Source organism: Maniola hyperantus, chromosome Z, assembly GCF_902806685.2.
Source record: "Maniola hyperantus chromosome Z, iAphHyp1.2, whole genome shotgun sequence".
NCBI classification, from domain to species: Eukaryota; Metazoa; Arthropoda; class Insecta; order Lepidoptera; family Nymphalidae; genus Maniola; species Maniola hyperantus.
In genome coordinates, this window is record NC_048564.1 from 12,788,275 (window position 1) to 12,816,197 (window position 27,923).

Genomic DNA, 27,923 nt, shown 5'->3' on the forward strand with positions numbered 1-27,923 from the left:
CGTTCTTTTTTATGGTAATTAAAAATTAGTGGTGTATAAATGCATTAATTTTATGAAGCAGGATAAATTTGTCATTATAATAAGCAAATTATTTTGTGGCCCAAGACACGGGTCTGCCAGCGAAATTCAAATTCAATTTGATTTTTCACAATTTGTAAACTAATGCGATAAAGCAGACTTATGGCATTCAAATTTCGCCCCTAGCAATATTATCATCTTCACAGGTTTATTTAAAAATCTTTACTTGAAAGTGTCCAGTTTAAGAAATTAGTCAAAATAATGACTAATTTGTGAGTAGCTCACGTTAAACTCATTATTTTGACTAATTTCTTAAACTGGACACTTTCAAGTAAAGATTTTTACATAAGCCTGTGAAGATGATACTGCTAGGGTCTCAATATGAATGCCATAAGCCTACTTTTTCGTATTAGTTTACAAATTGCCAAAAACCAAATTAAATTTGAATTTCGCGGGCAAACCGTGTCTGCCACCTTAGTAATATTATGTTCACTTTTGAACATTACAATGGCATAATCATTGTGCTCAGTGACCAACTGACTTTTCTAAATTAATATCACAATGATTTTAAATTGGCAGATATCCAAATAGGATCAGAAAAATAGGTATGATCTTTCCTGATTCTTCATTCATATTGTTACGTGAAATCAATATATGGATATTTGATAGTGTTTACTTTTGCACTGCTTAGCATTAAGGATTGAAAGGATTTAAAGGTATATAAATTTATATTATAAATTGATGTTTCTTTAACACGTTTATCGAATATAACACGTTAATCCTTCAATTTTGAAACAAGTTAATGTGTTTCTCAAAGTCAAAGTCAAAGTCAAATGATTTATTCAAAATAGGTAATTAATAACTCTTTTTGATGGTCAGATGTTGGATTTCTAAGATATAGTGGTGATAATTATTACGCAAACGTAAAACTAAAGCTACGAGGGTTCCAAACGCGCCCAGGTCTGAGAAGAGCCCACAACAAACTCAGCCGGGTATTCTTTTTATTATCACCACTTTACAAAATTATTGAAACTTATTAGAACTACTTATCACAATCCGTTAAGCAACTCATTCCCAAGCTTGCTTATCACTTAAATAATCCTTTAGTCTCAAAACTAGTTGTAAAAATAGTAGAGAGAAGACTATCTGCCAATTACTATAATCCTATTTATAGTCCGACCAAAATAAGAACTCACTCACCATATTTTTAACTCTATGTATATGTCAACTGTCCTGTCAAAAGTACGACTCATCTTTATAATAAGGACTAAAGTCGTACTTTTAACATGACATATTAAGTTAAAATGGCGCGTGAGAAATAAAAATGTATGCATTATACATATTCGATATAGTGCATAAATTTTGCGAAAAGACTCGGCATATTTCCATATGGTCCTTGATCTAAGGGTAAACCATGGTAAAGGGTAAATCGTACTTCTGAGGTAACAGTTGACACATAGAGCAAATATGGCAAGTCTTTTCTCAAAATGTTTGATATTTTGCTGTATATGATACAAAAATTTCTTATTTACTTATCTTTCGAGAGCTTTTACATAATGAAATTCCTCAGTAATGTGAATAGAGGACATAATTTCGGCGAATTGCGGCTACACCCCATACTTTGATATTATTTTCTTACATTTCCATAATAAATATGTACCTATTTTGTTCTATAAATGGTATCTATTTCATCACACAGAGAGAGAAAAAGAGTGTAGTTACAGTGGCGGATTGTAACTGTATAAGGCCCAAGGTGCCACTTGATCTGAACGCTACCTAAAATTGACTCTGCTAAGAACGGGATGGCTCAATATAATAAGTCTATGGATGGTTCGCTATTCAAATAAACTTTAAATTACAGGTGTTTCTTTAATTTTACAGAAACGATGCTTACACTCATAGTGAAAAATAAACAGAAAATCAGCACCTAGAGCACGCGACAGGTCGAGATGGCAATCGGGAAGAAACGCCCCGCATACCGACACAGTCCCCGCGCTAACCCTGTGCGGGCGAGCGCGTGCGGGTGTGCGGGGCGTCCCCTCATCTCATACTCCGATTTCCATCTCGACCTGTTGCGGGCTATCGATAATAAATAATAAAATATGCTTACTAGATTCGGAAACGAACAGAAAATAATAATTGCGTCATGATACACAAGCGCAAGCGAAGCGAGTGCGAAAACTTTTCTTTAATTTTATAGAAATGATATTTAGATTCATACACTAAACTTTTTCACTCTTTAAGTTTTGGAAAGTTTACTTTGTATGATATCTCAGCATGATTTGGGATTTGACTTAAAAGGTTTTTGCGATTTAGATTCCTAGAATCGGAAGCTAAGAGTTAATCCACCACTGCTTAATTAATACTCAAGGTCGTGGCGAAGAGTCTAAACGAATACGTGCATCTTTTCTGAAATATTCCAAGGTACATTATTAACATTTTATTTCCACTTTATACATCTAGTAATATTGTGTGTGAAGCAAAATTGAAAAGATGAATGGGTGCTTAAATGCGCGTCGTCGCACAGTTTTACGGCGAATATGAAATGTGTACATTAGGTAGTAGAGGCGAACATGCAAAAATATTGAGATATATCGTTGAGATCGTAAAGCATATTTCGCACTACGGGATATAAAATATATTATAGTCCTGTCAATATTGGCGTCCCCAACATTCCTACGGTTTTCGTTTTATGAGTAAAGTTTGACACTTCATGTTAATCATCACAATTCACAACACAAATGAATGATACGATAGCAAAAGTGTTCTGTGTGGGATAGGCGTAAATGTGTAACCAGATTATATAACACAATCTTTATGTAGCATGGTTTAGTAACATTTTCGAAATATTATTTAACAATGAAGATGTGTTACATGTTAAATAATCTGGATGCACCTTTATTTTTATACTCTTTTTGTGTGTGTAAAGTTACTCTTCTTACAGGTGTAACGGGAGGAGACAGCATGATGAATACTCGAGAAAATATATTATAGTGGTAAAAAATTTAAAAATCTAAGTGTTAAAGTATATAACTTTAGATTAAGGTAATAATCGGTGAAACAGTGTATTCCATTTTGAAAACATTTAGAAAATCACGGTACCAAAAAAGTTTTTGTGCGGTTTAATACACTGGTGTCAGGTACCTGCGAGATGGCATTTTTAAATATTTTAAAACTACAACAATGGTAACGCTAGCTAGGCGTTATCAAATTACTGAACAAATCATACCCGCGTGGAATGATTCCAAGAATACTGGTGGCATTTCTGCGCTAGACAGCCAGGCTGATCGTTTGTGCAAACAATGAACTAGCTAGACTGTTGCCAGATGAGGCTATTAACTTATTTTATAGTAAACTAGCTGCCCTGGCGAAGTTCGTTTCGCCTAACAGTCGATTAAATTTTTTTAAATTTTTCTCTCCGTAAGAACCATCCCCGTACTTCAAGGAATATTATGAAAAAAGAATTAGCGAAATCGGTTCAGCTGTTCTCAAGATTTGCGATCAGCAACACATTTTGCGATTCATTTTTATATATAGAGATATTTTTTAAAGCAGTTTATGAATTACTAAAGTCAATTGGCAAATATTTTTTAAGTTATGTATAACATAATAAGATTACGTACCTACAATATCCGGCAAAAAAGACTGCACATCGAATTTTAAAAAGAGATAATGGTTTCATTTTTATTTAGAATACAGAAGATTGGTACGGACTTGGTAAATCGGTATGGTTGGATTTGAAATATAGGGCGCAATTTTTTACAAATTGTCGATTATCTTTTCGTAATCTTAAATGCGTACATACTTTTAAACAAAATGTATATTTGTACCTACATACACGTTTGTGAAGACAGATTTGATTCGAATAAAGTTAATCGAAGCACATTAATGTTTTTTTATTGTCTTTTAAACATGACCTATCTGCAGGCCAAATTTCAGCCCGATCCGTTAAATAGTTTGAGCTGTGCGTTGATAGATCATTCAGTCAGTCAGTCAGCTTTTCTTTTTATACATATAATAACCCTACTAAAAACGTGGAGTAAGTACCTATACCGCAAGGTATTGTTCATTAACAATGCAAACAAATACGACGTGCAATAGAAAGGTAAGGAAAACAATGAAAAAGATATTTTTTATATAGAGACTAGCTGATGCCCGCAACTTCATTCACGTGGAATAAGGTTTGAAAATCCCGTGAGTACTCTGATTTTCCGGGATGAAAAGTACCCTATGTCACTCTCCAGGTCTTTATCTATACCCATTTAAAAAATAATGTCAATCCGTGGCACCTATGCGACGTGATTGAAGAACAAACACACTTTCGCATTTATAATAAGGGTACTGATAGTGAGCAAACGAGCAAGCGGGTCACCGGATTTTAATTGAATACGAAAAAACTTGCAACAGCGCTCACTCTATGCCAGTGTGGTTGTCAAAAATGCTTCATTTATATGCGTGCGCATTTGAAGCTTTACGACAGTTCATCCAAGTAAATTCAAATCATGGTTGTTCCCCTACTAGGAAGGACTTAAACAGCTCCGTAACGGGCATGCCATGTGTGCACGTAAGGCCACCAACAGAAATCGCTGGAGGGAGATTGCACGAGCAGCAGTGAAGAATTCATAGCCACGACCACTCTGTCACAAGTGAACGATTGAGAAGAAGAAAAAAAATCAAATCTTTGGATTATTTAATTTTATTTTAATTAATTATTTAAGTATTTAATTTGCACATGTGAAGGTAGGTAATTAAATTTGCGTGGGGTCGCAGTTATTGTTTCTTATTATATGGCTATCATATAAACCAATTCCATGTCGCACATTTTATCATTATCAGATAACATAATAATCACAAAGATTTAATTAATTAATTTCAAAGAAATCAATTCGTATGATCCATGATTGATGAGCAGATATTGCACGTGCAAATATACCTACTTGTAGTATCTACCTACTTTTGAATGAAAATTCCGGGCCATATTTTTCTAATAGTGACCAGGGCACTTAATACGTACTTTGATAGTTAGTTTTTAATAACTAAGTACTTTTTAATAAAACTTAACATACAATTACAAATTATAAATCTGTAGAAAATCTATCGAAAAGCAAACTAAAAGAGAAAGAGTTGATCAAGATTTAATGCATTTTAATTCGAAATTCTTTAAAACTTACAATTAGTTTACAAACACAAAAGTTCATTTACGCCAGAGCAATATAATGCAATATTATGGCGTGCCACAGGCTGCATAGTACAATATGTTACGAGAAATCAGCCGACTGTCATACCGTAATATTCAAACTCTACATCACGATATTTTTACGGTATAAAATAGAGAGCCGCACGATATTTAATGCATCAAAATTGGCATTTCCATTCGTAGAATGCCGCATTGTCAAATTTTGGTGCTCCAGCGTAAAACAGACTTAACAATTAGTAACAAAGTATGATAATATGACCGTCCAGGATACCGATAAACATTTTTCGATCCTGATAAACATGATACTGGATCTAAAAATATACCAAAATTCAAATACATAGGTACATAAATTTATCTTTTTCAAATGTTAAGCTATGACATGTCAAAATTCACTATCAGGCGATCATTTTATTAGTAGGTATTATAATATCTAATCCCTGATAAAAGATAAACAAAATTTCACAAATAATATATTAATATTTTAATAGCTTGAGTATTGTAATAAGTTTTCTTTTTTCACTTTTATTTATATAATACGTATACTAATAAGAAGATCGTGAACTCACTGAGTTTTGATTTACTTTTTCGAAATAATATTTTATCCTTATAAGAAAAAAATCAACTCCAATTTATGGGAAGATTTTTCATCAAATATTATCAAGTTTGGCTCATGTATCATAGATATAATGTTATACCTACAGCTTTTATTTTGATATCTTTTATTTAAGATTAAATATTCATATTAGAATATGAGAGGTGCCTATGACAAAATACATTATTTAATGAAAATTATTTCTTAATTACCGTGTTTACCAGCTGATTCACAATGACATTCTAAGCGTATTAAAAAATGCACGTCACAAAATGCGGTTAAAATACAATAAGTATTTGAATATCATGTAAGATTAGGACCTTTTTAACATTAACCTACTATATAACATTGGAAAATATTACAATTATCTTGCAGATCTTCTTCTGTCAAAACTATACATAGCCTCACTCAGGGGTATAACTCACATCATATTTACTATACCCTATTTGCGGGAAGAAGTGAATATAGCGCTCTCGCTATTACGTTATCCCATACAAATGATAAAGCCAAAAATGTCAGTGGGCGATAACCATTTTGAGACACCAACTAATCACAAACGAAAGTATATTTTCAATTGAATTCAAATGTTTTTTGAAAACATTTTCGGATTCAATCTCAAATTTAAGTTTGTGATTGGTTGGTGTCTCAAAATGGTTAACGCCCACTGTTATTTTTCCTCTATCATTTGTATGGGATTATAACAGAGAGTGCTATACTTACTAACTTCTTCCGCGGATAGACTATAGTAGATACCTATAATTATTAAACTATGCAGGGAAAATAATAAATGTATTTTTCAATAAGTGCTATGCAGATTTCCGGAATAGGTATTTAAAAAAAAATTAATTTATTAAATACTAGATGATGCCCGTGACTTCGTCCGCATGGATTTAGGTTTTTTAAAATCCCGTGGGAACTCTTTGGTTTTCCGGGATAAATAGCCTATGTCCTTCCCCGGGATGCAAGTAACATCTGTACCAAATTTCGTCAAAATCGGTTGAACGGATGGGCCGTGAATGGTGCTAGCCTTTCACGGCCCATCAACCCATCAGCCAAGGACAGACAGACAGACAGACAGACGGACAGACAGACACACTTTCGCATTTATAATATTAGTATGGATTATCTAACTAACAAGATGATTGAAGTTTTTTGTATGTTTATCTTTAGTGCTTTTCACAACTAACTTCGCTTAAAATTAAAACAGAACAAATCAACAACACATTCTCACATTATTTATCATCATAAAATTAACATAACATATTGTAACTACACCTATTACCAAGGAACACTGACGGCGATTACGCACTGCACTTCCGTCATCCGTGAGAATACAACGACATACCTGTCATAAGCTACCATACAAAACAAAAAGTACAAAAAAACGTAGTTTCACGGACTCGGATCGGATGAGTGCGTGAAAGATAGATGTGAGAGATATAGCTCTGTCTCGTTTTAACTAAACTTAGGTAACGATTAAGCTACTCTGAGTACGGCTAAAGACTACTACTCTGGGTACGACTAAAAATAATTAACTTTGACATAATACCTAAGCATATTTTGAAGTTTCGCAACTCCCGTTTAAATATTATACCTCGGCAAAAGTGTCATTACTCATTACCTTTAACCATAGTAGATAATAACAAACAGAAAACAAAATTCATCACAGAACTTTGTAAATACTTAAGTAAAACTAAAAAAAACGCCGATGTGACTCCTAGAAATTGTAATACAATGAACAGTATTTAACTTTTAAGAGCCTCGCTTCACTCGGTTAAAGATAAAATTAATTACAAATAAAATCACAATTTAATAATGGAATTCTGTTCATTCGACTAGTAGTCATACATGCTAAAAAACGACCAGGGCGAGTCAGACTCGCGCACGATGGGTTCCGTACCATTATCTATAACAACGAGCGATAATATTATGTTCGTTTACCCTTTGGGTACGGAACCCTAAAAAAGAAAATGATATCCGTCGTTACTCACTACATCGAGCTCCTGGTACGACACTGTAATGCAAAATCCTATAAATGAACTACCTAGTACCTAGTCCTTAGACTAGTCTAGGAAATACTTAGTACCTACTCCGCGTCTCAGGTAGGCCCCAGCGAGGTAGTCATTGCCTCGTGTAAATACTTGAGAGACTTCTAAGACACTTCCAAGACAATGCAAAGATAAGCAGGCAAATCCCAAAGAGAGGGATGCCAAAAACCAAAGTAGGAAAGATGCACAACCACTGCTTGCATCCATTCCCAATCAGAAAAAGCATCTAACATAGTCCATTTTCGGAGAGAGAGCTTCAAAACCCTTCCCTGTCCAAAATGATTCCCATTTCGACAAGTATCGCAAATGTGATAAAAATTAAATATAATACTGCCAGTAGACATCCAATGCTTCTCCTCAGCTTGAACTTTGCAATGAATAAGGATATCCACAGACAACAAGCAGCTACCAATAGAGAGCCGACGATGAAGTCGATGCCCGCCGAGTTGATGGTGACTGCTGTGTCGTAACCCTGAACCAGCAATGTGAGGGTCTTAATGAGCCAGGGCAACCCCAGGGCGAATAAAATCGCTAGAGTATTGGCTCCTAAAGCGTTGGATACGCCTATTCCTCCTTCGCCTGTAACAAAGTAAAATATGTTTGTAAATATGTATCTACCACTAATATGTCTAATATGGAATATATACAAAGCTGTCATAACAAAGTAAAATCTGTTTTCCAAAATGTGAACAACACTTCAAACCACGAAGCCTTCAACAGTTCAACTGGAAAAAACTTAACGCCTTAGCAATAAGTTTCAAACAATGTTTTGATAATTTGGTGCCTACTTCGATTTGGGTCTAAAAACAATTTAGACAAGTTTTTTCAATTGTCATTTCAACCGTTGGAACATAGTAAATATGGAGTAGCAAAATATACTTTATATCTAAAAAAAAAAAAAAATATGGAGTTATTTACGGAAAAAAAACATTTCAAAGCCAGCTCATTTCAAAAGGTTCTCAAGTTAAAAAAGAAGTATATGCAGGTTACAAATCACGACGTAAAGGTGATATCAGATAGTTCATTATTTGTTCATTTCTATCTTTCGTTTGGCACCTTTCACTTGCATTGAAACAATTGAATACAAAATGAATAAAAAGTGACGAATGAATTCAGTGAACCGATCAAACGATTTTAGTTTCCGGCATTCGCATTTGTCACTCACTATGCCGACGCCAGAATAAAACCTCTTAAGAAAATATTCCGCATATTCTTATTAGGAAACCAGGTTTTCCGAACTCCAACTAAGAAAGGATTTTCAGAAATTCCATCCGACCAAAGCCGGGGTACGCCAGCTAGTAAATTTATAAATTGGACTATATCATTAATCGCGCTCTGGCCACTGCCTCCATCCCAGCTCAGCTAGAACCTTCCGGCTTGTTCAGGGATGACGGCAAGAGGCCGGATGGAATGACTATAGGACCATGGTCGATGTGGCGTGCGCTGGTGTGGGATGCAACCTACGTCGATACGTTGGCAGCGTCCCATTTACCGGGCACGTTCCAAAATAAGGCTGCAGCAGTTGAATCTGTTCAAGCGCTTAACCACAGGAAATACTCAGTCATTAGTAAGGAGATTCGCGGCGCTTGCATTTGAGACTCTGGGTCCCTGGACATCGGACACGACAGCTTTAATAAACGTCGTGTCCCAAAAGCTGATCGGTGGCGCTTATTTCGCTCAACGGTTAAGCCTTGCTATTCAGCGAGTTAATAGTGCCAGTGTTTTGGGCACAAAGCCCATAAATGACCATTTGGACGGCGTAAATTTTTAATGATAAGTTTTTCTACATGTAAAATATACACATTTATACAAAATTAAAAATGATGTACTTAACTATATTTATTGTTCGTATCTCAATAAAAAATTACCTTTGCAAATAGAATAAAAACATAAAGTCGCAGTGCCTTATAAAATAATACAATTATTCGCTATCGCCAGGTTTGTTGTTATGCTAGAAATCTTAGCACAAGTGCCAACAACAACCATAAAAGGTTCAACTCATCGAATAAACAATTGTGCGTACACGAAAACAACAAACAAACATACAAACAAACATTAATCTTGATATATTAGATATCGCTTGAACAGATATTTAATACAATCTTAATTTAGAGCAGGAATTTATGAACATCGTATTGATAATAAGCAGCATTGAATTCATTAATTTTATTATTTTATTTGATGAATGTATTGATAAAAAGCAATTACTATTCACTACTACATTGCTTACATAATCGACAGGCCCAGCAGTTGCACAAAGTTTTACAGCTACATATGTGACGATTGCAATCACCTCCGATTGGCTGACAGTCTCTCGCTATCGGTTAAAATGCACTGTCGCAGCAAGTATAACAAAAATTCATCCAATTACAACAAATGCTATCGTCGAAATACTGTAATACTGAACCGATTTTAATAGTTCTTTCACCATTAGAAAGCTACATTATTCAGAAGTAACATAAGCTATAAATAACAGATCATGGGCAAAAGCTAGTCTAAAATAAAATTAAAAAATAGCCCCTTACCTCTCCTGGACATGATGAATATGGAACAAGCTTCAGGTAAACAGCCGCCGAACGCAAGGAAGGTCATTCCCATCACCGACTCGGGAATTAAAAACGTATGCCCTGAAATAGCACTGATAATTTTAATTTTGATTAACAAGGTAAAGTTCAAAATAAAACCCGACTACTCCTCTCAAAAACACAAAAAACAGGAACGGTTTATATTTTAATATCCATATCTCTACTAATATTATAAATCCGAAAGTGTGTTGGTCTGTCAAACTGTTTGCTAACGTTTCATAGCCCATCTGTTTAGCCGAGTTTGCTGAAACTTAATTCAGAAATAGCTTGCACCCTGGGGAAGAACATAAGCTACACTTTGTCCCGGAAAATCCAAGAGTTCACACAGGATTTTAAAATCAAAGAGATTTGCATAAAAATAGGCAAGTTCGTTCTATAACCTAGACTCCACCACTAAGAAATTATTTTGAGTAATTCCAATGGGGTCCTTGGAAACTCTAAGTCCATTCTGACCTTACACCGAAAATTGTGGGAGAAGCAAGTTTTTAAATAAACAACAAGTAAGACCAAAAAACAAAAATGTATATTTTCGCATTTTATTTCTGAATTATTTTACTACTAACTAGCTACTAATACTAGTATAATATATACTACTAATAATAGTAGCTACAAATATTAAATATATATTAGTATAGATCCAGTTAGCCTTGATCATTGCCAACCTTGAAGAAGAAGAAGAAGATTATTATAGACAAATGGGACAAATATAAATACTCGTAAAAAACGGGTCAATGTTGCCTATCAATACACATTTGTATTTGTTTCAGTATTATCTCGTGTTATTGCACAGATTATAATAGAATTGCTAAATAAATATTAACTATATTGTTGTAGAATATCTAAGTGGGTACTTCATTAAAATTTTATGTATCAAAATTAGAGTTAGGGTGACTACGCACTACATCCGATCCGAATCCGTAAAAATACGTTCCAAAGTAGTCAAAAAACTATTAGTTGTATGGTAGCTTACGCACTAGCGCTGACTTCAGTCACCCGAGTTCTCTCCGTCATCCGTGAGAATTTCTCGGGTGTGCTTTGGATTCAAATCGGACATATGACGTAGATATTTAAAGATGTCCAAGATTCTGAGCTTGTATTTGAATCGGACAGGATAACTGCGTAAGCAATAACCGAGTTCTGTCCAAGTTTCTTAAATCCGTATTTTCACGGACTCGGATCGGTTGAATGCGTAACCGCTCTAACACACGATTGTATCAGTTGCAAGTTTTTATGACTGCTCTAATTTTCAGCTTATAACTTTATAAAACCATACTAAATTAAATATTAATATTATAAATGCGAAAATGTACCTGTCTGTCTGTGTGATACTTTTCAAGGTTCATCCGCTTTACCAATTTTTACGAAATACGGTACAGAAATAGCTTTCATTCCAGGGACGGGTTTGGCTACTTTTTGTCCCGGAAAATCAAACAGCTCCCAATCGAAACTTAAATTCGCGTGAACGAAGTTACGAATATCATCTATTTAAAACAGAGAGAGTTTGCATCTCGGAGACTCGGTTTTTTTTATCCCAAAAATTCAAAGACTTCCAGATTTAAAAAAAAACTTAACCCGCGTGGATGAAGTCGCGGGCATCATCTAGTTTTTAAATATTTGAGTACTCGCATTTGTACAGTTGTAACAGTAAGGGCATTTGTGCACTCATCCGTATTCGTTTCGTATCCGTGATTCTTCGAAGAGGCCGTCATATAAATACGTACATTCAATTCGTATTTTTTCACGGATCCGTAAAATCACGGATAAGTGCACACATGGCCTAACTATGTACCTATTCTAATTTCCACCATAAAGTTTTAAAAAATCTTAATAAACATCTCGGACGGATGCTGAGGTGATTTCATAAGCCATCTATATTTTACCTTCTACGCGTGAGGAAAACTAAAAGAAACAGACACTAGAAGGAAGGAAACATGTTGCCTTCCATTCTGTTACATTTATTATTTAAAATAGAGATTAAGGAAAGTTAAGTTTGTCACGTAACAATAATTCCGCATAGAAATGCTTTGAATATTAACTACAGAGTTAGGGCTATTCGACCTTCCTTCGTGCCAATTCTAAATGCTAAAAGGGAATACCCTCATTATATTAGTTTTGAGGAGTGAGTCAATAATAGTCAAAAAGCAGCATTGCGGTGCAAATTTTGGTTATTATATTAGTATGAGTATGGGGCTAAGTGCTGGCGACCTTTTAGTTCATGATCTGATAAGAAAACTTGAATTCCTGGAAAAGGTATGCTTTCATAAATGGGGTGGACATCGCCCACGCATCTCGAGATCGTGTTGGTAATGTACGTATTACTAGGTTACATGAAGCCCTGTAAAGTACCTAACTTTGGAATGCCCTAACAGTGCTTCATGTAATCATGAAAGCAAATGAATAAATTAACGAACGAATAAACGAACAAATAATAAACACACACTGGTTGCACAAAACAACATCAGCTTTAAATACACTAGCTGAGGCCCGCGACTTCATCATTTACGTTCACGTACATCATTAACATTTACGTTTTTCAAAATCCAGCGGGAACTCTTTGATTTTCCGGGATAAAAAGTAGCCTATGTCCTTCCCTGGTACCACCTCTGGGACATCTCTGTACCAAATTTCGTCAAATTTGGTTGAACGGATGTTCGTGAAACGCTAGCAGACAGACAGACAGATACACTTTCGCATTTATAATATTAGTAAACTCAGGTATTCGTCGCAGTGTGTCCAATTAGTTTTCTAGTTCTTGATGCCGCCTATGGGTTTGAAACTAATCGGGCGTACTCCGATAAACACGTGAGTTTAGCTGTCATACAGCCGTACTCAGAGTCGCTTAATCGTTACTTAAGTTTAATTAAAACGAGACAGAGCTATATCTCTCTCATAAATCTGTCTCGTTTTAACTCAATCTTAAGTAACGATTAGCGACTCCGAGTACGGCGGATAATATATTTATTAATAAATAGAAAGTCAAAAAACCTCAGGTAATTAATCTTACCTATAACTGTCATACTCCAAGAGATTAAGTAGGAATTAATGCCGATCCAAATGATGCACATAAAGAAGGACAGCGGGTATAATCGTCTGCATGTCACGGGGGAGGGTATAGTCATGCTAAGCACTAACTTGAGGGGCCATGTGTAAACCCACCATGACTTGTACATGATAGAATTCTCTTTTGGGAATCGAAATACACTTTTCTTTGGTTTCACCACTGCTTCTTCTTCTAAAAACAATAAAAATTAATAAATAAACAAAAAAATTAATAAATCTTTAGTCATTCGATAAGTTACTTAACAACATTATTGCTCGTCAGAAAAGACCATACAATTATTGTACGGGTAACAACGTTGCTAAATAACTTATCGACAAATTAAGTTAAAGTCAAAAGTCAAATAATTTATTAATTTATTTATTAATTGAGACCGAAGAGCTGGCAGCTACCTCGGACAAAGAATTAGCCCAGCTATTCAAAGGGGGAACGCTGCCAGCATCTTCGGAACCTTGCCTAAAGGGACTCCTTTTAATAATATATTTTAGTTATAATATTATATTTTTTAAGGTTTTAGTTTTAGTTTAAATTATTAATTAATTAACTTTTAATTTGTATCTTTTTTAAATGTATTTATCGTCCTAATAATTTATTAGATAAATTACAATTTTCGATGGTCGGTGGTTGAATTTGTAAGATATAGTGGTGATAATAATTAATAATCATAATAATTAATCATCGTTATAATTAAGAGTCCAAATCCCGTAATCTAAGTTTAATCGTATCCCTAACAAAACCCTTACCAGTACATAATTAATAGAAAAAGGTTCCTCAATAATGAGGAATCCGATGCATACAGACTTACCCTTATTAATGGTGACAGGTTTGCCATTGCTCGAAACTTCATTCACTTGCGATTCAGTATTGTTTATGTTCTTATTATCAGGTGTCTCTTCTATCGACTTACTAATGGTGTTCACGGTGTCTGCTGAGAAAGTGTTATTATTATCATCGGGGTTTTCTACTCCAGGTGACAAATAAAGGGTACTTTGAAAAGCGTCTTAGTTTTATCCTAAGCTATCAAAAATATCACAAAAAATTTATTCGATCGATAAGTGCAATCAAAATGCATTTTAAAGTATTTCAAATTTTGCCGCAAAAACGCTAACTGATATTGTTTAGGTTCATGCGCTGTCATGACGTCAACGGATTTGTAAAAAACCTGTAGAAACAACAAAGTAGTAAACAACGACATTATTATTATTATGATAATAAGAAGTAAATAGGCGTCTAGAGCATAGACTTAAAACTACTGCATTTTGGTCACATTTGTAGAGTATACCTAGTTCTTTTCTACTTTTGTGCGTGTTGTATTTTCTGTTTTACATACCTTATCTAGTGTACTTGACACTTGTATTTGTATTGTATACTAACCGCCCCGGCCTCGCTCGGGTGGAGTTTAGACAATTGAGGGGGAGGTTGAATTAAATTTTTCTCTCCGTAAGAACCTTTCTCGTACTTCAGGGAATATTATAAAAAAGAGTTAGCGAAATCGGTTCAGCGGTTCTCGAGATTTGCGATGACCAACACATTTGGTGATTCATTTTTATATTATAGATGTCCACATCTATGTATTTACTACTCACAATTTGATGCTCCTTTCTGTTTGCAAGACATGAATAACCTTTCGATAAGGCCGAAAATTTTCATACTGTTGAAGATGAAGATGAAGTAGCATACGTAAAGTATGCCAAGGACCAGTGCCTCGTACCAGACCACCTGGCCGTCCCACACTATCGCCACGAGGACCCCAACGGTCATCATGTAGATAATCACATCTCTTGTTACTGGGCGAAAATCGATTGCGATAGGCTACAACAATGTTAGATTGTTAAACAAACTATATAAGTAAGAAAGAAGTAGATACATTGTATTGTATAAAATGGGTATATACCTACCACGATTAATTAAGCGATTTTTAACTGCCGAAATGTCGACTCAGTTGCATGAGTCGTGGTCAGGCACTACTTATACTACTATTATTATTTGTATTATTTGTACTATTATTTGTATATTACTAAGTACAATGGTAGTGTTTGTTGTTATCGGTTCCATAGAAATTTATACATTTTATAACTAGTTCCTAAGAGCTTAAATAAGTTTTATTTTAAAAAGGTGTACTTACTGCTACAGCTGCAAGACTCCCAACGGCAGCAACTCCTAATAAATTGAATATGGCCGAACCTACTATGGTTCCTATGCCCATGTCGGACTGCGTAAGGAACGTCGATATCACGTTGACGAAGAACTCCGGGCATGACGTTGCGACTGACATAAATGTAGCCGCTGCCACATTCTGATAACAAAACCAGTCAAAATATAGTTCAACTGGAAAAATTAAAAACCTTGGGGAGTCAGTGGACAACCGACAGAAGTGAAAGCTAAGAAATAACAGTGTTTTTTTATCAAAAATCAAATTCTTATAGATTTAATTTGTACATCTGTTGGCTATCTCGGAATTATTAATACCTATTGTGTTTTTTTTATTGTGAAAATATTACAATAAAACTTTAAGCTAGCCTTATCTAATTACTATACAAATCATGCCCGCGTGGAATAGTGCCTAGAATACTGGCTGCATTTCCGCGCTGGACAGCCAGGCTGATCCGTTGCGCAAAAAATGAGCCAGCCCTTCTGTCACCAGATGAGGCTATTAATCGCGGTGAAATGTCTCGTAATTTTTTGTTGTGACGCAATCTTGAAGTATTTGCTCTCACCCAACGCGCCTAAAGAAATTGTCACTTCAAAAAAAAAAATTATTATGGTCTAGTAGTTTAGACGTTGGCATCCTTTAAAAAAGTTCTGGGTTGGAATTCAGTCACACATCTCTAACTCCTCAGAGCCATTAAATAAAAATTAGACCAATTAAAATATCACTTGGGAACATATTGTACCAACGAAGGAAAACATCGCGATGAAATCTACATGCCCGAGAGTTTTTTTGGTGTTCCTAATAAGTCACGTCACAACGTAACAATAGATTGACGTGATTTTTTGCATGGGTATAATTCAAAAAATCACGTCAATCTACCTGGAGAGCTACTTTTTATCCCGGGATATCAAAGAGTTCCCACGGAATTTTTGAAAACCGAAATAAATCCACGCGTACGAAATCGCGGGCATCAGCTAGTAATTCATAAAACAAACCTGAGGTATCTTCAAGTCTTCGCATATCATTTCGACGCACGGAATGAAGTAGTCATTGCACACAATAGCCAGCAGAGTGAATGAATATATACCGAACATTACGTAGCACAAAAACGCACCCTGCCGTAGTTGTTCGTCTGAAAAAAAAAATAGTATTGCTATACGCCTAGCCAGCTCTGCATAGCCCTAAGCCCGGCATCAAAGTTGGATATAATTATTTATCTAAATCTAAATATATAAAAGGATTGACTGACTGACTTATCTATCAAGGCACAGCTCAAACTACTGGACGGATTGGGCTGAAATATGGCATGCAGATAGCTTTTATGACGTAGGCATCCGCTAAGAAAGGATTTTTAAAATTCAATCTCTAAGCGAGTAAAATCTAATTCTTTTTTTATAATATTCCTTGAAGTACGAGGTTCTTACAGAGAGAAAAATTGAAAAAAATTAAATCGACTGTTAGGTGGAACGAAGTTCGCCAGGGCAGCTAGTGCACAATAAAAAGGCAGCTCGATCTGCCCGCACTTACACTCGAACTCGATTTGGCTTTAAACGGCACTGCCGAGTGGTTAAGACAATTACGCCCACAAATACGTGCGGTTTTTTCGATTGATTCGAATGAATAAATCGAACATATTGTGTAGAACAGATTATTATGTCGATTTTGTATTTAATGAAAATTGTGTAGGTACAGCTAGTAAAAGACTCAGTTTTCACAAAATAAAATTACGTCTCGAGTCTCGACTCGTCCGTAAAATTTACGTTACGTAAAAGCAACGTAAAATAACATAATTTAGGTTGCAGAACCAGGTTTTTGCTAAGCCGGCAATGACCCTATAGTCAGTGTACGTCAACAAAAAATCCAATTTCGGCGATCTAATGCTATTTTCACTATGATTTAGTACATTTCACGAGGAAACTGTGCATTCAAGCGGATAAAGCTAGTTTTCAATAGAATTCCCTTGTCTTATTCCTTATTGCTGAGGTAATAACTTTGTCTTGTCTAGTCTTGTACTTGTCGTTATCTTAATTTATAAATATATAAAAGGAAAAGGTGACTGACTGACTGATCTATCAACGCACAGCTCAAACTACTGGACGGATCGGGATGAAATTTGGCATGCAGATAGCTATAATGACATAAACATCCGCAAGGAAAGGATTTTTGAAAATTCAACCCCTAAGGGGGTGAAATAGGGTTTGAAATTTGTGTAGTCCACACGACAAAGACGTGAGCATAAGCTAGTTCTTAATACAAGGATAAAAGAAAAAACACTATATTAATGTATCCTAAGCCGGGGACTGTGGGTTCGGGTCCCACCAGGGGTACACAATTATAATTTGACGACCTCCCTGAGGCAGTGGTAAGCACTGTAGCCTTATTAATGGGGGATCCCTGGTTCAATACCTGATGATTAAATTATTCTCTATAATAATTAATTCTAGCCCCAAACTACCACCATATAAAAAATCACATCATTTTATTAGTACAGTCCAAGATCCCATCATTATAAAACACTATGACTATACCTATATCAGCTGTGATAGCCTAGTGGTTAGGACGTCCGCCTTCTAATCGGAGGTCGGGGGTTCGATCCCGGGCACGGAACTCTAACTTTTCGGAGTTATGTGCGTTTTAAGTAGTTAAATGTCACTTGCTTGAACGGTGAAGGAAAACATCGTGAGGTAACCTGCATGCCTGATAGTTCTCCATAATGTTCTCAAAGGTGTGTGAAGTCTACCAATCCGCACATGGCCAGCGCGGTAGACTATGGCCAAACCCTTCTCACTCTGAGAGGAGACCCGTGCTCTGTAGTGAGCCGGTGATGGGTTGATCATGACGATGATGATGATGATGATACCTATATCAAAGAAATAGGACTTTCGAGGATAAAACAAATTTTCTATACTAGAAACATTACATAATATCTGATTAGAATGCACTTTTCCTTTGCACGTACTTAGCAACATCTTTACCGGAAAATACAATAGACATTACAAGGCTGGGAATTTTATATATCTTTGGGAAAAGACTACTTTTATTACCTTGTAATATTATGGTGCCGTGTAAAACCCAATGTATGTTATTTCAACGTTTTGTGTCAAATTTCATGTCAAAAGTAGGTACGATTTTATTCCTTATTTTAAAAGTGAACCCTTGAACCGTACTTTTGTCATAACAATTGACCCATAAAGTTAAAATGACGCATGAGAAGTCATTTTGTACGAACTATATGTACGAGTCATCTACATGATATCAAAGGAAAGGATAATCATATCAACGTACTATAGTTTAAACCACTATTAGCAATAATAAAACTGGAGATTTTGCTAAATCTGTTTTTATAGAAAACCTACAGATTTTTTTAGGAAAGTATTTTCTAATAGGTACTACTCCAGAGTGAAACAAAAGCGGGAATCCGCTGACCGGTTGCTACAAGTAAACACAGATCTCTATCTGTTAATATACCCCATACATTTGCCAAGTTTGCATCAGTATAAATCTTTGCTTACCATCAAGTGAGATCATAATACAATACGAACGTGTGACGAATAAAAAACCCAAAATAACTTGAAAACTTGCTAAAAGAAACGGCAAACATTGGATATAACAGCTATTTCTAAACGTGGAGATTACGATAACTTAATATGATGTATTTGTACCACGATCAAAACTCCGAATTTCAAATCCTACATTTTTGGTATAGTTGTTAAGGAATCTATCTATCGGATAAATATCATATCTGAATGGATCAGAATATGGACATATAAAAAAAAACCGGCCAAGTGCGAGTCAGGCTCAAGCAATGAGGGTTTCGTACTACAGTCGTAATTTTTCGACATTTTGCACGATAATTCAAAAACTATGACGCATAAAAATAAATAAAAATCTGTTTTAGAATTTACAGGTGAAGACCTTTCATATGATACCTCACTTCATATAGTCACTCACTTCGAAAGTTGAAAATACTTATTATTAGTTCATGACTACAATTTAATTTTTTTTTTGTGTAATCTAACCCTAAATTCACGGTTTTCAGATTTTTCTCCAAATGTCAGCTATAATATCTACCTACCTGCCAAATTTCATGATTCTAGGTAAATTCAAGGTCAAAAAAAAGGTTTCTTGATAGACTATAAGGGTTCCGTTTTTCCTTTTGTGGTACGGAACCCTTAAAATCTATAAAAACAAAGTGGTCAACCAATACATGTCATAATATCAATATATAAAGTAGTATATGTATCCAAAATTTTTCGATAAACTAGCTTATACCCACAACTTCGTACACACTTACAGCCCGGCAGTTCCGGCAGAATTTTTATAGCTATTTAAACTTGTCTGAAACCGATTTTGAGAAAGACAGCCGACAAAAGGGGAACGGGCTAAAATTACACTTATTTCAAACCCATATTTTACCCACTTAGGGATTGAATTTTCAAAAACTTTTTCATGGATGTGTACGTCATAGTAGTTGCTATCTGCATGCCAAATTTTAACCCGATCCATACAGTAGTTTGAGCTGTGCATTGATAGATCAGTCTCATCTGATCTGTCAGTCTGATAATCGTCTCAAATTAATAATAAAATTACTAATTTAACCGAGCAGCTCTCGCGATGTAATTAAATATATTTAATACATATTATACATATACATACTATTATTATATTATACACATACATATACAAATTACTATTTATTATTAAGTGAAAACAGCGATTTTGGAATGGGTAAAACTTCAAGGTTTGCGTCACCAACATGCAAATAGTAAATAGTGCACGGAGTGCCAATAAATGTAAAAACTAAACTAACAAATTACGAAATTTTAATTGTTTACAATAGTTATAAGAAAGCTGTTTCCCGCAGACCTGAACTAAAATATTAAAAAAAAGATTTTTCAGGGTACTTCTGGAAACTGAAAGACATGCGTAATCGACCAAGATACGAGTAATATAAGTACAATCCGTCTAGTGTAAACTTGTAACTAACAGTAGGTATCTAAGTTTGGATGGAGAAAAATTCACAATGAAAACAACCTTGTTTCGTGTAGTTTCATGATAGGTTTAAAAAAAATTAACAGTCGAAGACTATGTAAATGATAAAAAAGCTTGGATTTGACTCGCTCCAGCAATGCACGGGGCTGCAATGGCTTGTATAGTATGGTATGATAACATTGTAAATTGAAAAATTAAAAAGATCAACCGCCGAGTTGCTTGCTGGTTTTTCTCGGTAGGAACGGCATTCCGAACCAGTGGTAAATTAAAACTACCCGACTATTCAAAAGCACTTGTAAAAAGTTTACTTGAATAAAAACATATTCTATTATAAAAACATAACTAACCTGTGAAAAGGCTGTCGGGAAAATGTTCGACGGAGTCCTGGGCAATGCGCTCCACTTCTTGAATAATATTCCCGAGCATCTCCGTTTTGGTCCTCAGCCAAGGCGTCCAGTGCCATGTCTCCGCCTCCTCGATTAGCTTGTTCATGAGTTCTCTCGTGATGTACACCGTCTCACCACGATCGTTCAACACCGTCAAGTAATCAGAATCATCTCCCGTAGCATCTAAACAGTGAGTTAGGTATAGGTATAATGTAACATACTTACCTAGAAACTATATTTGTTTACATGTCGATAAGGTTAGTATAAATTGAGATTCGGGTTTTCAGAAACTAACAAACCTCCTTTATTTGTTATAAGCTGATGCCTGCAACTTCATCCGCGTAAATTAGGGTTGTACAAATCCCGTTGGGAATTATTTGATTTTCCGGGATAAAAATTAGCCTGTCACTTTTCAGGTCTTTCTTATATGCATGTAAATATCTGTTGCATTCATGAGACAAACAAACACACTTTTGCATTTATAATTTAAATAGTGCTAAGACTTGCCTAATATTTTACAAATTACAGTATAGGTAAGAAGTCACTAGATTTTATTTTTATAATTTAAAACTGCGTCATTTTTTTATTTGAACTACGGATACGGAATAAATAAGTTTACGATAATATATTGTAGTTTATAAGTAAATAAGTTTATCTATGTAGCTGATCAGTCAGCTCGGAAGGCAATCAGAGACTGTAGTTACAGGTAAAAGCGGAAAACATTTTAATAGTGCAAGAACCATAATCTCGTAACGGATCGATTCCTAAATCATGGGGCATTTATCATGTTTATCATATCATTTATGAATATGATAGATAAGTATTAACTGCCGAAAACTCTCCCTAAGTGTATAGAAAGTCCGATTACATGGCTTAAGAAATTTGAGCGTGATAACAATAACAATTAAAATATCTCAGTAGTACGTTACTGTCCAGGCCGGAAATAAAGCAAGTTACGGTCAAGCAATATCGGAAGGACCAGGCGAAAACGAGGACTTCGGAAGTGAATTTAAAACTAAACGATTTTAACTAACTTAACCTTATTCTCATTTCAAGGAAGGAATCAAAAAACAAATGAATTCAAATAGTTACATAGCAGTTTGTACAGTTATACAACGACAAGAACACTTGAAAACTTTTCTTATATTTTGTGATCATTTTATAACTAACCGACTTCATAATAAATGTCACGTGTACGGCGTGTACCTAAAAACAAAAAATTGGGTTTGGAAATTGCCGATTGACGTTTTGGTTTTTTTTTCTAATAATGAATCAATTTCCGAGCAAGTGGGAGAAAAATACATTAATGACTTTATAATAGTAAATCGTATCAAAACCAAATTTAGCCTACCTCGATTATTATTTATTAATACAAAAACACATAATAACACTGAATCTATTCTTAGTAAGTACCTACCTACAATGTGTACCTTCAGATTATCTATACTTATAATAAAACTGTAACCGGATGATTTCTGTACATTGAATATACTTTAAAATCTTAAGCATTAAGTATTTTCTATACAGAGTCCATTACAATATTTTTAAAATATTTGTCAATTTTTGTATTGAAAATATTATGTCATGTTTAAAATACACACTCGTTCAACGCTTGTTTAAGTTTTTTGTGTTAAGGATTACTAATGTTCATAATTATGACTACATAATATTATAAATGAAAGACTATCATATTAATACTATTATTTAGTATTATATTATAAGTCTTAGCCTAAGATCAGATCCAAATAATCGATATAGGAAATATCAGTCGGATTTCGTGTTAAGAATATTAAATATATTTCTCATAATTAAAAAAAACTATAATAACATAATTATTAAGGTAATTTTAAGATATTTTTGTTTTTGTGTGCTTATGTAGTCAGACAATTATTTTTATGTAATTTTCCTGTGTTAGATAGCAATAATATTGAAACAAACGCTGCGTTTTATTTAATTGAGATAATAAATTCTTTTATCTCTATTTATTTACTTATTTACAATGCCCTTCATACCTACTCTATATTTTTCCTATAGAAGTAATCTTTGAATTATTAATTAGTTATTAATTAGGTAGATAATTAAATACTAATTATTACTATCCTTCGAAATAACTTATGGCCATAGAACCTCTATGATTATGGAAGAAGTGTCAAATATTTCGAATCCTTGAATAACTTATCCCATAATAAACAAATACATAGCTAAGGCTACATCATCACTTACCATCACGTGTGATTGTAGCCTAGCACTGGTCTAAGTATAAAAAATATACGGTTATAATTATAAATTAATGCATGTATTATCTTATAAAAATAATCACCTTGAAGCATAAATGTAATAAAATCACTACCAATATTATAAATGCGAAATGTGTTTGTTGTTGGTTTATTGGTTTGTTGGTTTGTCCTCCAAGCACGTCGCAACGGAGCAACGGTTAAACGTGATTTTTTGCATCAGTTTTAGTTAAAGACCTGGAGAGTGACAAAGGCTACTTTTTATCCCGGAAAATCAAAGGACTCCCACGGGAATTAGAAAAATCTAAATCCACGCGTATGAAGTCGCGCGCATCAACTCCGAATTACATTCCGAGCTAGGCAGCAATTTTCCCGGCAGCAATGTGGCGGAATATTGCTGCCTAGCTCGAAATGTAATGTCATATAAGCTTATAGAGATTGTATGGGGACCAGTAGTGCCGCAACAGGACTGTGACAGCTGGTGACAGCACTGTTGCGGCAGCGCTGCTGCGTGCAGTGTGGTTCGGAATCATACCTTAAGTAAATACCTGTACATAAGTTGATTATTAAGTAAATACTTACTAAAATCTTCGAGGGCCGCACTGGACGATATAGATATCCATATCGTTAAGACAATAATAACTGAATGGTAAACCATTTTCCGCTTCACTGACGCCACGCCAAGAAAGCAATCACACTACCGCTGAAAATAAAATACTTATATTATCAATATTAAATGCCTCGTAAGTATACTATTCTAGTTAGAAATATAGCTGTTTTGTCTGTTCCGTACCTCAAAAGGAAAAACGGAACCCTTATAGGATCACTTTGTTGTCTGTCTGTCGGTCTGTCAAGAAACCTACAGAGTACTTCCTGTTGACCTAGAATCATGAAATTTGGCAGGTAGGTAGGTCTTATAGCTGGCATTTGGGGAAAAATCTGAAAACCGTGAATTTGTGGTTACATCACACACAAAAAATTAAATTGTGGTCATGAACTAATAATAATTAGTATTTTTAATTTTTGAAGTAAGATAACTATATCAAATTGGGTATCATATGAAAGGTCTTTACCTGTGAATTCTAAAACAGATTTTCATTTATTTTTATGCATCATAGTTTTTGAATAATCGTGCAAAATGTCGAAAAAATACGTCTGTATTACGGAACCCTCGTTGCGCAAGCCTCACTCGCACTTGGCCGGTTTTTTTTCCTATTTGCTATTCCCTATTATTAATTAGATTAAATAAATTATGCGTAGGTATGATGCGTATGATAACGAAGTTGACTAAGTTCGATTCCTTCTGATTCACATATTGCACAGATGTTAAGATCTTGAAGAACATGTCTTTTTTAACCATGAAAACTACGGGAAAAATCTATCGCGTAAGTTTCTTAATACGTTCTGCCGGGCACTGGATGTAGTGTTTTTGTATGTATCTATGTAATACCTACGTACATAGTTATTATTGCAACCACACGTAGGTTGGTATATTATTGTAGCTTTAAAATTTTAAAACTTCAGTTTAGGTATATAGAAAGTACTTATTAAATCCATATTATTTATACTCCGGCTTAATTGCTAAAATTAGATCGCAACGGATTATTTCGTTATCTAATAATTATGCGCTTTTAACAATTGATAAAACGTCTGTCAACCTAGTAAATATTCTGAAAATAATATGCGTATTTATTTACCCACATTAAACCAGACTATAATGTATATAGCGACACAAATAAATAGATATGATACGGATTTTTATAGTTTTACTTTTAAATATAAAATAATGAACAAAGAATATCAAAATCGATTTTCGTGTCCTTTGGGATATTTGGATGTTTGTTACAACCGCCGAGTTTCTTGCTGGTTCTTCTCGGTAGGAACAGCATTCCGAACCAGTGGCAAATCAAATTATTTGACGATTCAAAAGCACTTGTAAAAGTTTTCTTGAATATTCTTAATATTAAACTATCTTACCCGCCCCGGCTTCGCTCGGGTGGAATTTAAAAAATCGATGTGGCGGTAGAGTTTCCAAAAATCCTGAAATAGGTATTTATTCATTTGTAACCAAAAACCCAAATACCAATTTTTATGAAAATAACTTTTAAAATGACGGACTTTTATATGAATTTTGACCCCCTATTTAACCCCTTTTGAAGTGGAATTTCTAAAAATCGTGAAATATGTATTTTTATATTTAACCAAAAGCTCAAATACCAATTTTCATCTAACAAAATTCCATCCCCTATTTAATCCTACTTAGGGATTGAATTTCCAAAAATCCTTTCCTAATAGGCGTCTACGTTACAAAAGAAACCTACTTCATGTTTTTAAATGGTCTTCATGTAAATTTCATGTTTCTAACCCCAGTGGCTTAGACTGCACTGACTGACTGAAAAATTTAAAATGTGTTCATGAACAAATATTAGTATTTTCAATTTTCATGGTTAGATAACTATGCCAAGTGGGGTATTATATTTATTTATTATTTGATTTATCGTGCAAAATATTGAAAAAATACGACTAATACGGAACCCTCGGTGCGCGAATCTGACTCGCACTTGGCCGTATGTAAAGAAGTATTTGATAATTCGAAATATAAGCTATCTTCGTTGCAAATTTCAACCAAATTGGTTTAGTCATGGTAGCGTGAAGAAGTCCAAACCCCCACTTGTAATATTAGTAGGTAAGAGTATTCGTATCTATATCTTTTTAGAATTCCGGAATAGTACCGCTGTGCTTTAATGACTATAATTATTATTATTCGAAGAACTGTGTCACGAATCTCTATTACAAAGCATAGTTACGACAGTTATCCTTAAATGAGTTCGACCATTTACTTTAAAAACCCAGCTTTGAGAATTATTAAGGCGAGTCGTGTATGGTTTACCTAATATACATATTTGCATACTACAGTATTATTCATATTAATTATGTACTAATAAGTTACGAAGATACAAGCCGCAGATGCTACTGGTTTCATCATCACCATCATCATCATCATGATCAACCCATCGCCGGCTCACTACAGAGCACGGGTCTCCTCTCAGAGTGAGAAGGGTTTTGGCAATAGTCTACCACGCTGGCCATGTGCGGATTGATAGACTTCACACACCTTTGAGAACATTATGGAGAACTCTCAGGCATGCAGGTTTCCTCACGATGCAATGCTTTCCTTCACTGTTAAAGCAAGTGATATTTAATAACTTAAAACGCACATAGCTCCGAAAAGTTAGAGGTGCGTGCCCGGGATTGAACCCCCAACCTCCGCTTAGAAGGCGAACGTCCTAACCACTAGGCTATCACAGCTTACTAGTGGTTTACTGACTTTATTTATAAAGAATTTTTTTAACAATTTCGATAATCCCATTTACCTAATAGGAACTCTTTGTTTTCCTATTAAAATATTTGTACCTACAAAAATCCTGTCTTAGTCCCATCTTATTGTAACTAACACTGTGATATAACCCTTATTATAAATGCAAAAGTGTGTTTGTTTGTTGGTTTGTCCTTCAATCACGTCGCAACGGTGCAACGGATTGACGTGATTTGTAGCATGATGTCGATGTTGATGTTGTAGATAAAGACCTGCAGAGTAATATAGAATTTTTATCCCAGAAAATCAAAGAGTTCCCACGCGATTTTTAAAAAACCTTATTCCACGCGGACGAAGTCGCGGGCATCAGCTAGTAAGTTATTTATTTTTAAATAATATATTAAAGAAACAGGTTGTTTAATATCGATATTTTTTGTTTAAGAAGAAATAATATATAGCCGTAATTATATTATGTATAAGGATTATGAATAACCCCTGATTTTCTAGTCAGGCGCTAGGTTGGAATCTTTGGTAAGGTTCACTTCCTTGAATAATGACTAAAAATACACAAGTGTGCTATTTTGTAAAATACCTTAGATAAAGATTTTTACGCTCTAAGAGTAATTAAGTACGCGTAGTACTTAAGACGTACAATAACCCAACGGTATCTATCTAGGTAGGTAATGCAACAAACACAGAAGTATTAGATACTTACCTACTATATTTTTCACATTGTATTTGTCGTATGGCGTGAAATAGAAAAACCAAAATAATGCTCACTCTTTAGTCACCAAAATATTAAAAAAACAGCTTAATTAATACATTTTTCGCGAAAGTTCCGTTTATTATAACATCATTATTTCTCTCAATACCGGAAATCATGCACTAGCGATTTGTTAAATGAAAAATATCACTGCCTTTATTTACTAAAATAGAGATGCTGTTTTAATAACAATTCCTAGAATTCCAAGAAACTCAAAGGAATAGAGTCAAACAATAGTAAACACAATCATTGCCTTCGCTTAACTTTGTTTTAAATCCGGTATGAAGGATAGAATGAAATTTCTAAAAATACAATAAAAAATCTACAATACGTTCCAGTTAATGTGAGAGTGTAAACTATGTATTGATCGCTTAAATCAGTATAAGAGATCACTGATTTGATTATTATTGTGATAACTATGACGCCTTTAGATATCTTAACACTATACTTACATGTATGCCGATTGGCCCTTTTACGGCGTTCGTTGCTTTTCGACACAATACTGGCAAATTTATTTTATTTATAAAACATTTTAGCAATTAAATACCGATCGCTACGTCTCATCACTCCAAGGGTTTCAAT

At 34.6% G+C, this 27,923-nt stretch overlaps 3 protein-coding genes across 5 annotated transcripts in view; 1 reads left to right on the forward strand and 2 right to left on the reverse strand.

Moving 5' to 3' along the window:
• LOC117995608 (calcitonin gene-related peptide type 1 receptor-like) overlaps positions 1-3,894 on the forward strand; it is a 46,456-nt gene extending 42,562 nt beyond the window's left edge. The window contains exon 13 of the mRNA XM_034983596.2: positions 2,963-3,894. Within this exon, the coding sequence (XP_034839487.1) occupies positions 2,963-3,012 (50 nt within the window). The 3' untranslated portion in view covers positions 3,013-3,894. The remainder of the gene's footprint in view (positions 1-2,962) is intronic.
• LOC117995403 (calaxin-like) overlaps positions 1-4,056 on the reverse strand; it is a 53,579-nt gene extending 49,523 nt beyond the window's left edge. Inside the window, exon 1 of the mRNA XM_034983423.2 lies at positions 4,046-4,056. The gene's annotated coding sequence lies outside the window, so the exon portion shown is untranslated. The remainder of the gene's footprint in view (positions 1-4,045) is intronic.
• A 730-nt stretch (positions 4,057-4,786) lies between these two features.
• On the reverse strand, positions 4,787-27,923 carry LOC117995418 (sodium/potassium/calcium exchanger 4-like). Of its 3 annotated transcripts, none has more exons than XM_069509119.1 (10): positions 27,794-27,923; positions 23,845-23,965; positions 20,990-21,211; positions 16,646-16,782; positions 15,624-15,794; positions 15,085-15,310; positions 14,304-14,426; positions 13,445-13,669; positions 10,381-10,482; positions 4,787-8,434 (listed from the first exon to the last, which is right to left on the reverse strand). In XM_069509119.1, the coding sequence occupies exons 2-10, from the start codon at positions 23,918-23,920 to the stop codon at positions 8,112-8,114; spliced, it is 1,605 nt and encodes a 534-aa protein (XP_069365220.1). In that variant the 5' UTR covers positions 23,921-23,965; positions 27,794-27,923; the 3' UTR covers positions 4,787-8,111. The 3 variants fall into 3 exon arrangements, with proteins under 3 accessions (XP_069365220.1, XP_034839325.1, XP_069365219.1); XM_034983434.2 differs by having other exon boundaries at positions 4,788-8,434; positions 13,445-13,672; positions 14,304-14,423; XM_069509118.1 differs by having other exon boundaries at positions 4,788-8,434; positions 13,445-13,672.

Bases quoted from the DNA above. Each gene is read 5' to 3' on its own strand.
- LOC117995418 (XM_069509118.1), bottom strand. From the start codon at position 23,920: ATGGTTTACCATTCAGTTATTATTGTCTTAACGATATGGATATCTATA. The intron at 14,427-15,084 runs GTGAGTAGTAAA...ACACTTTCTCAG, and splicing joins ACAGAAAGGAGCATCAAATT to CAGACACCGTGAACACCATT. The intron at 13,673-14,303 runs GTAAGTCTGTAT...TATTGTTTTTAG, and splicing joins ACCTGTCACCATTAATAAGG to AAGAAGAAGCAGTGGTGAAA.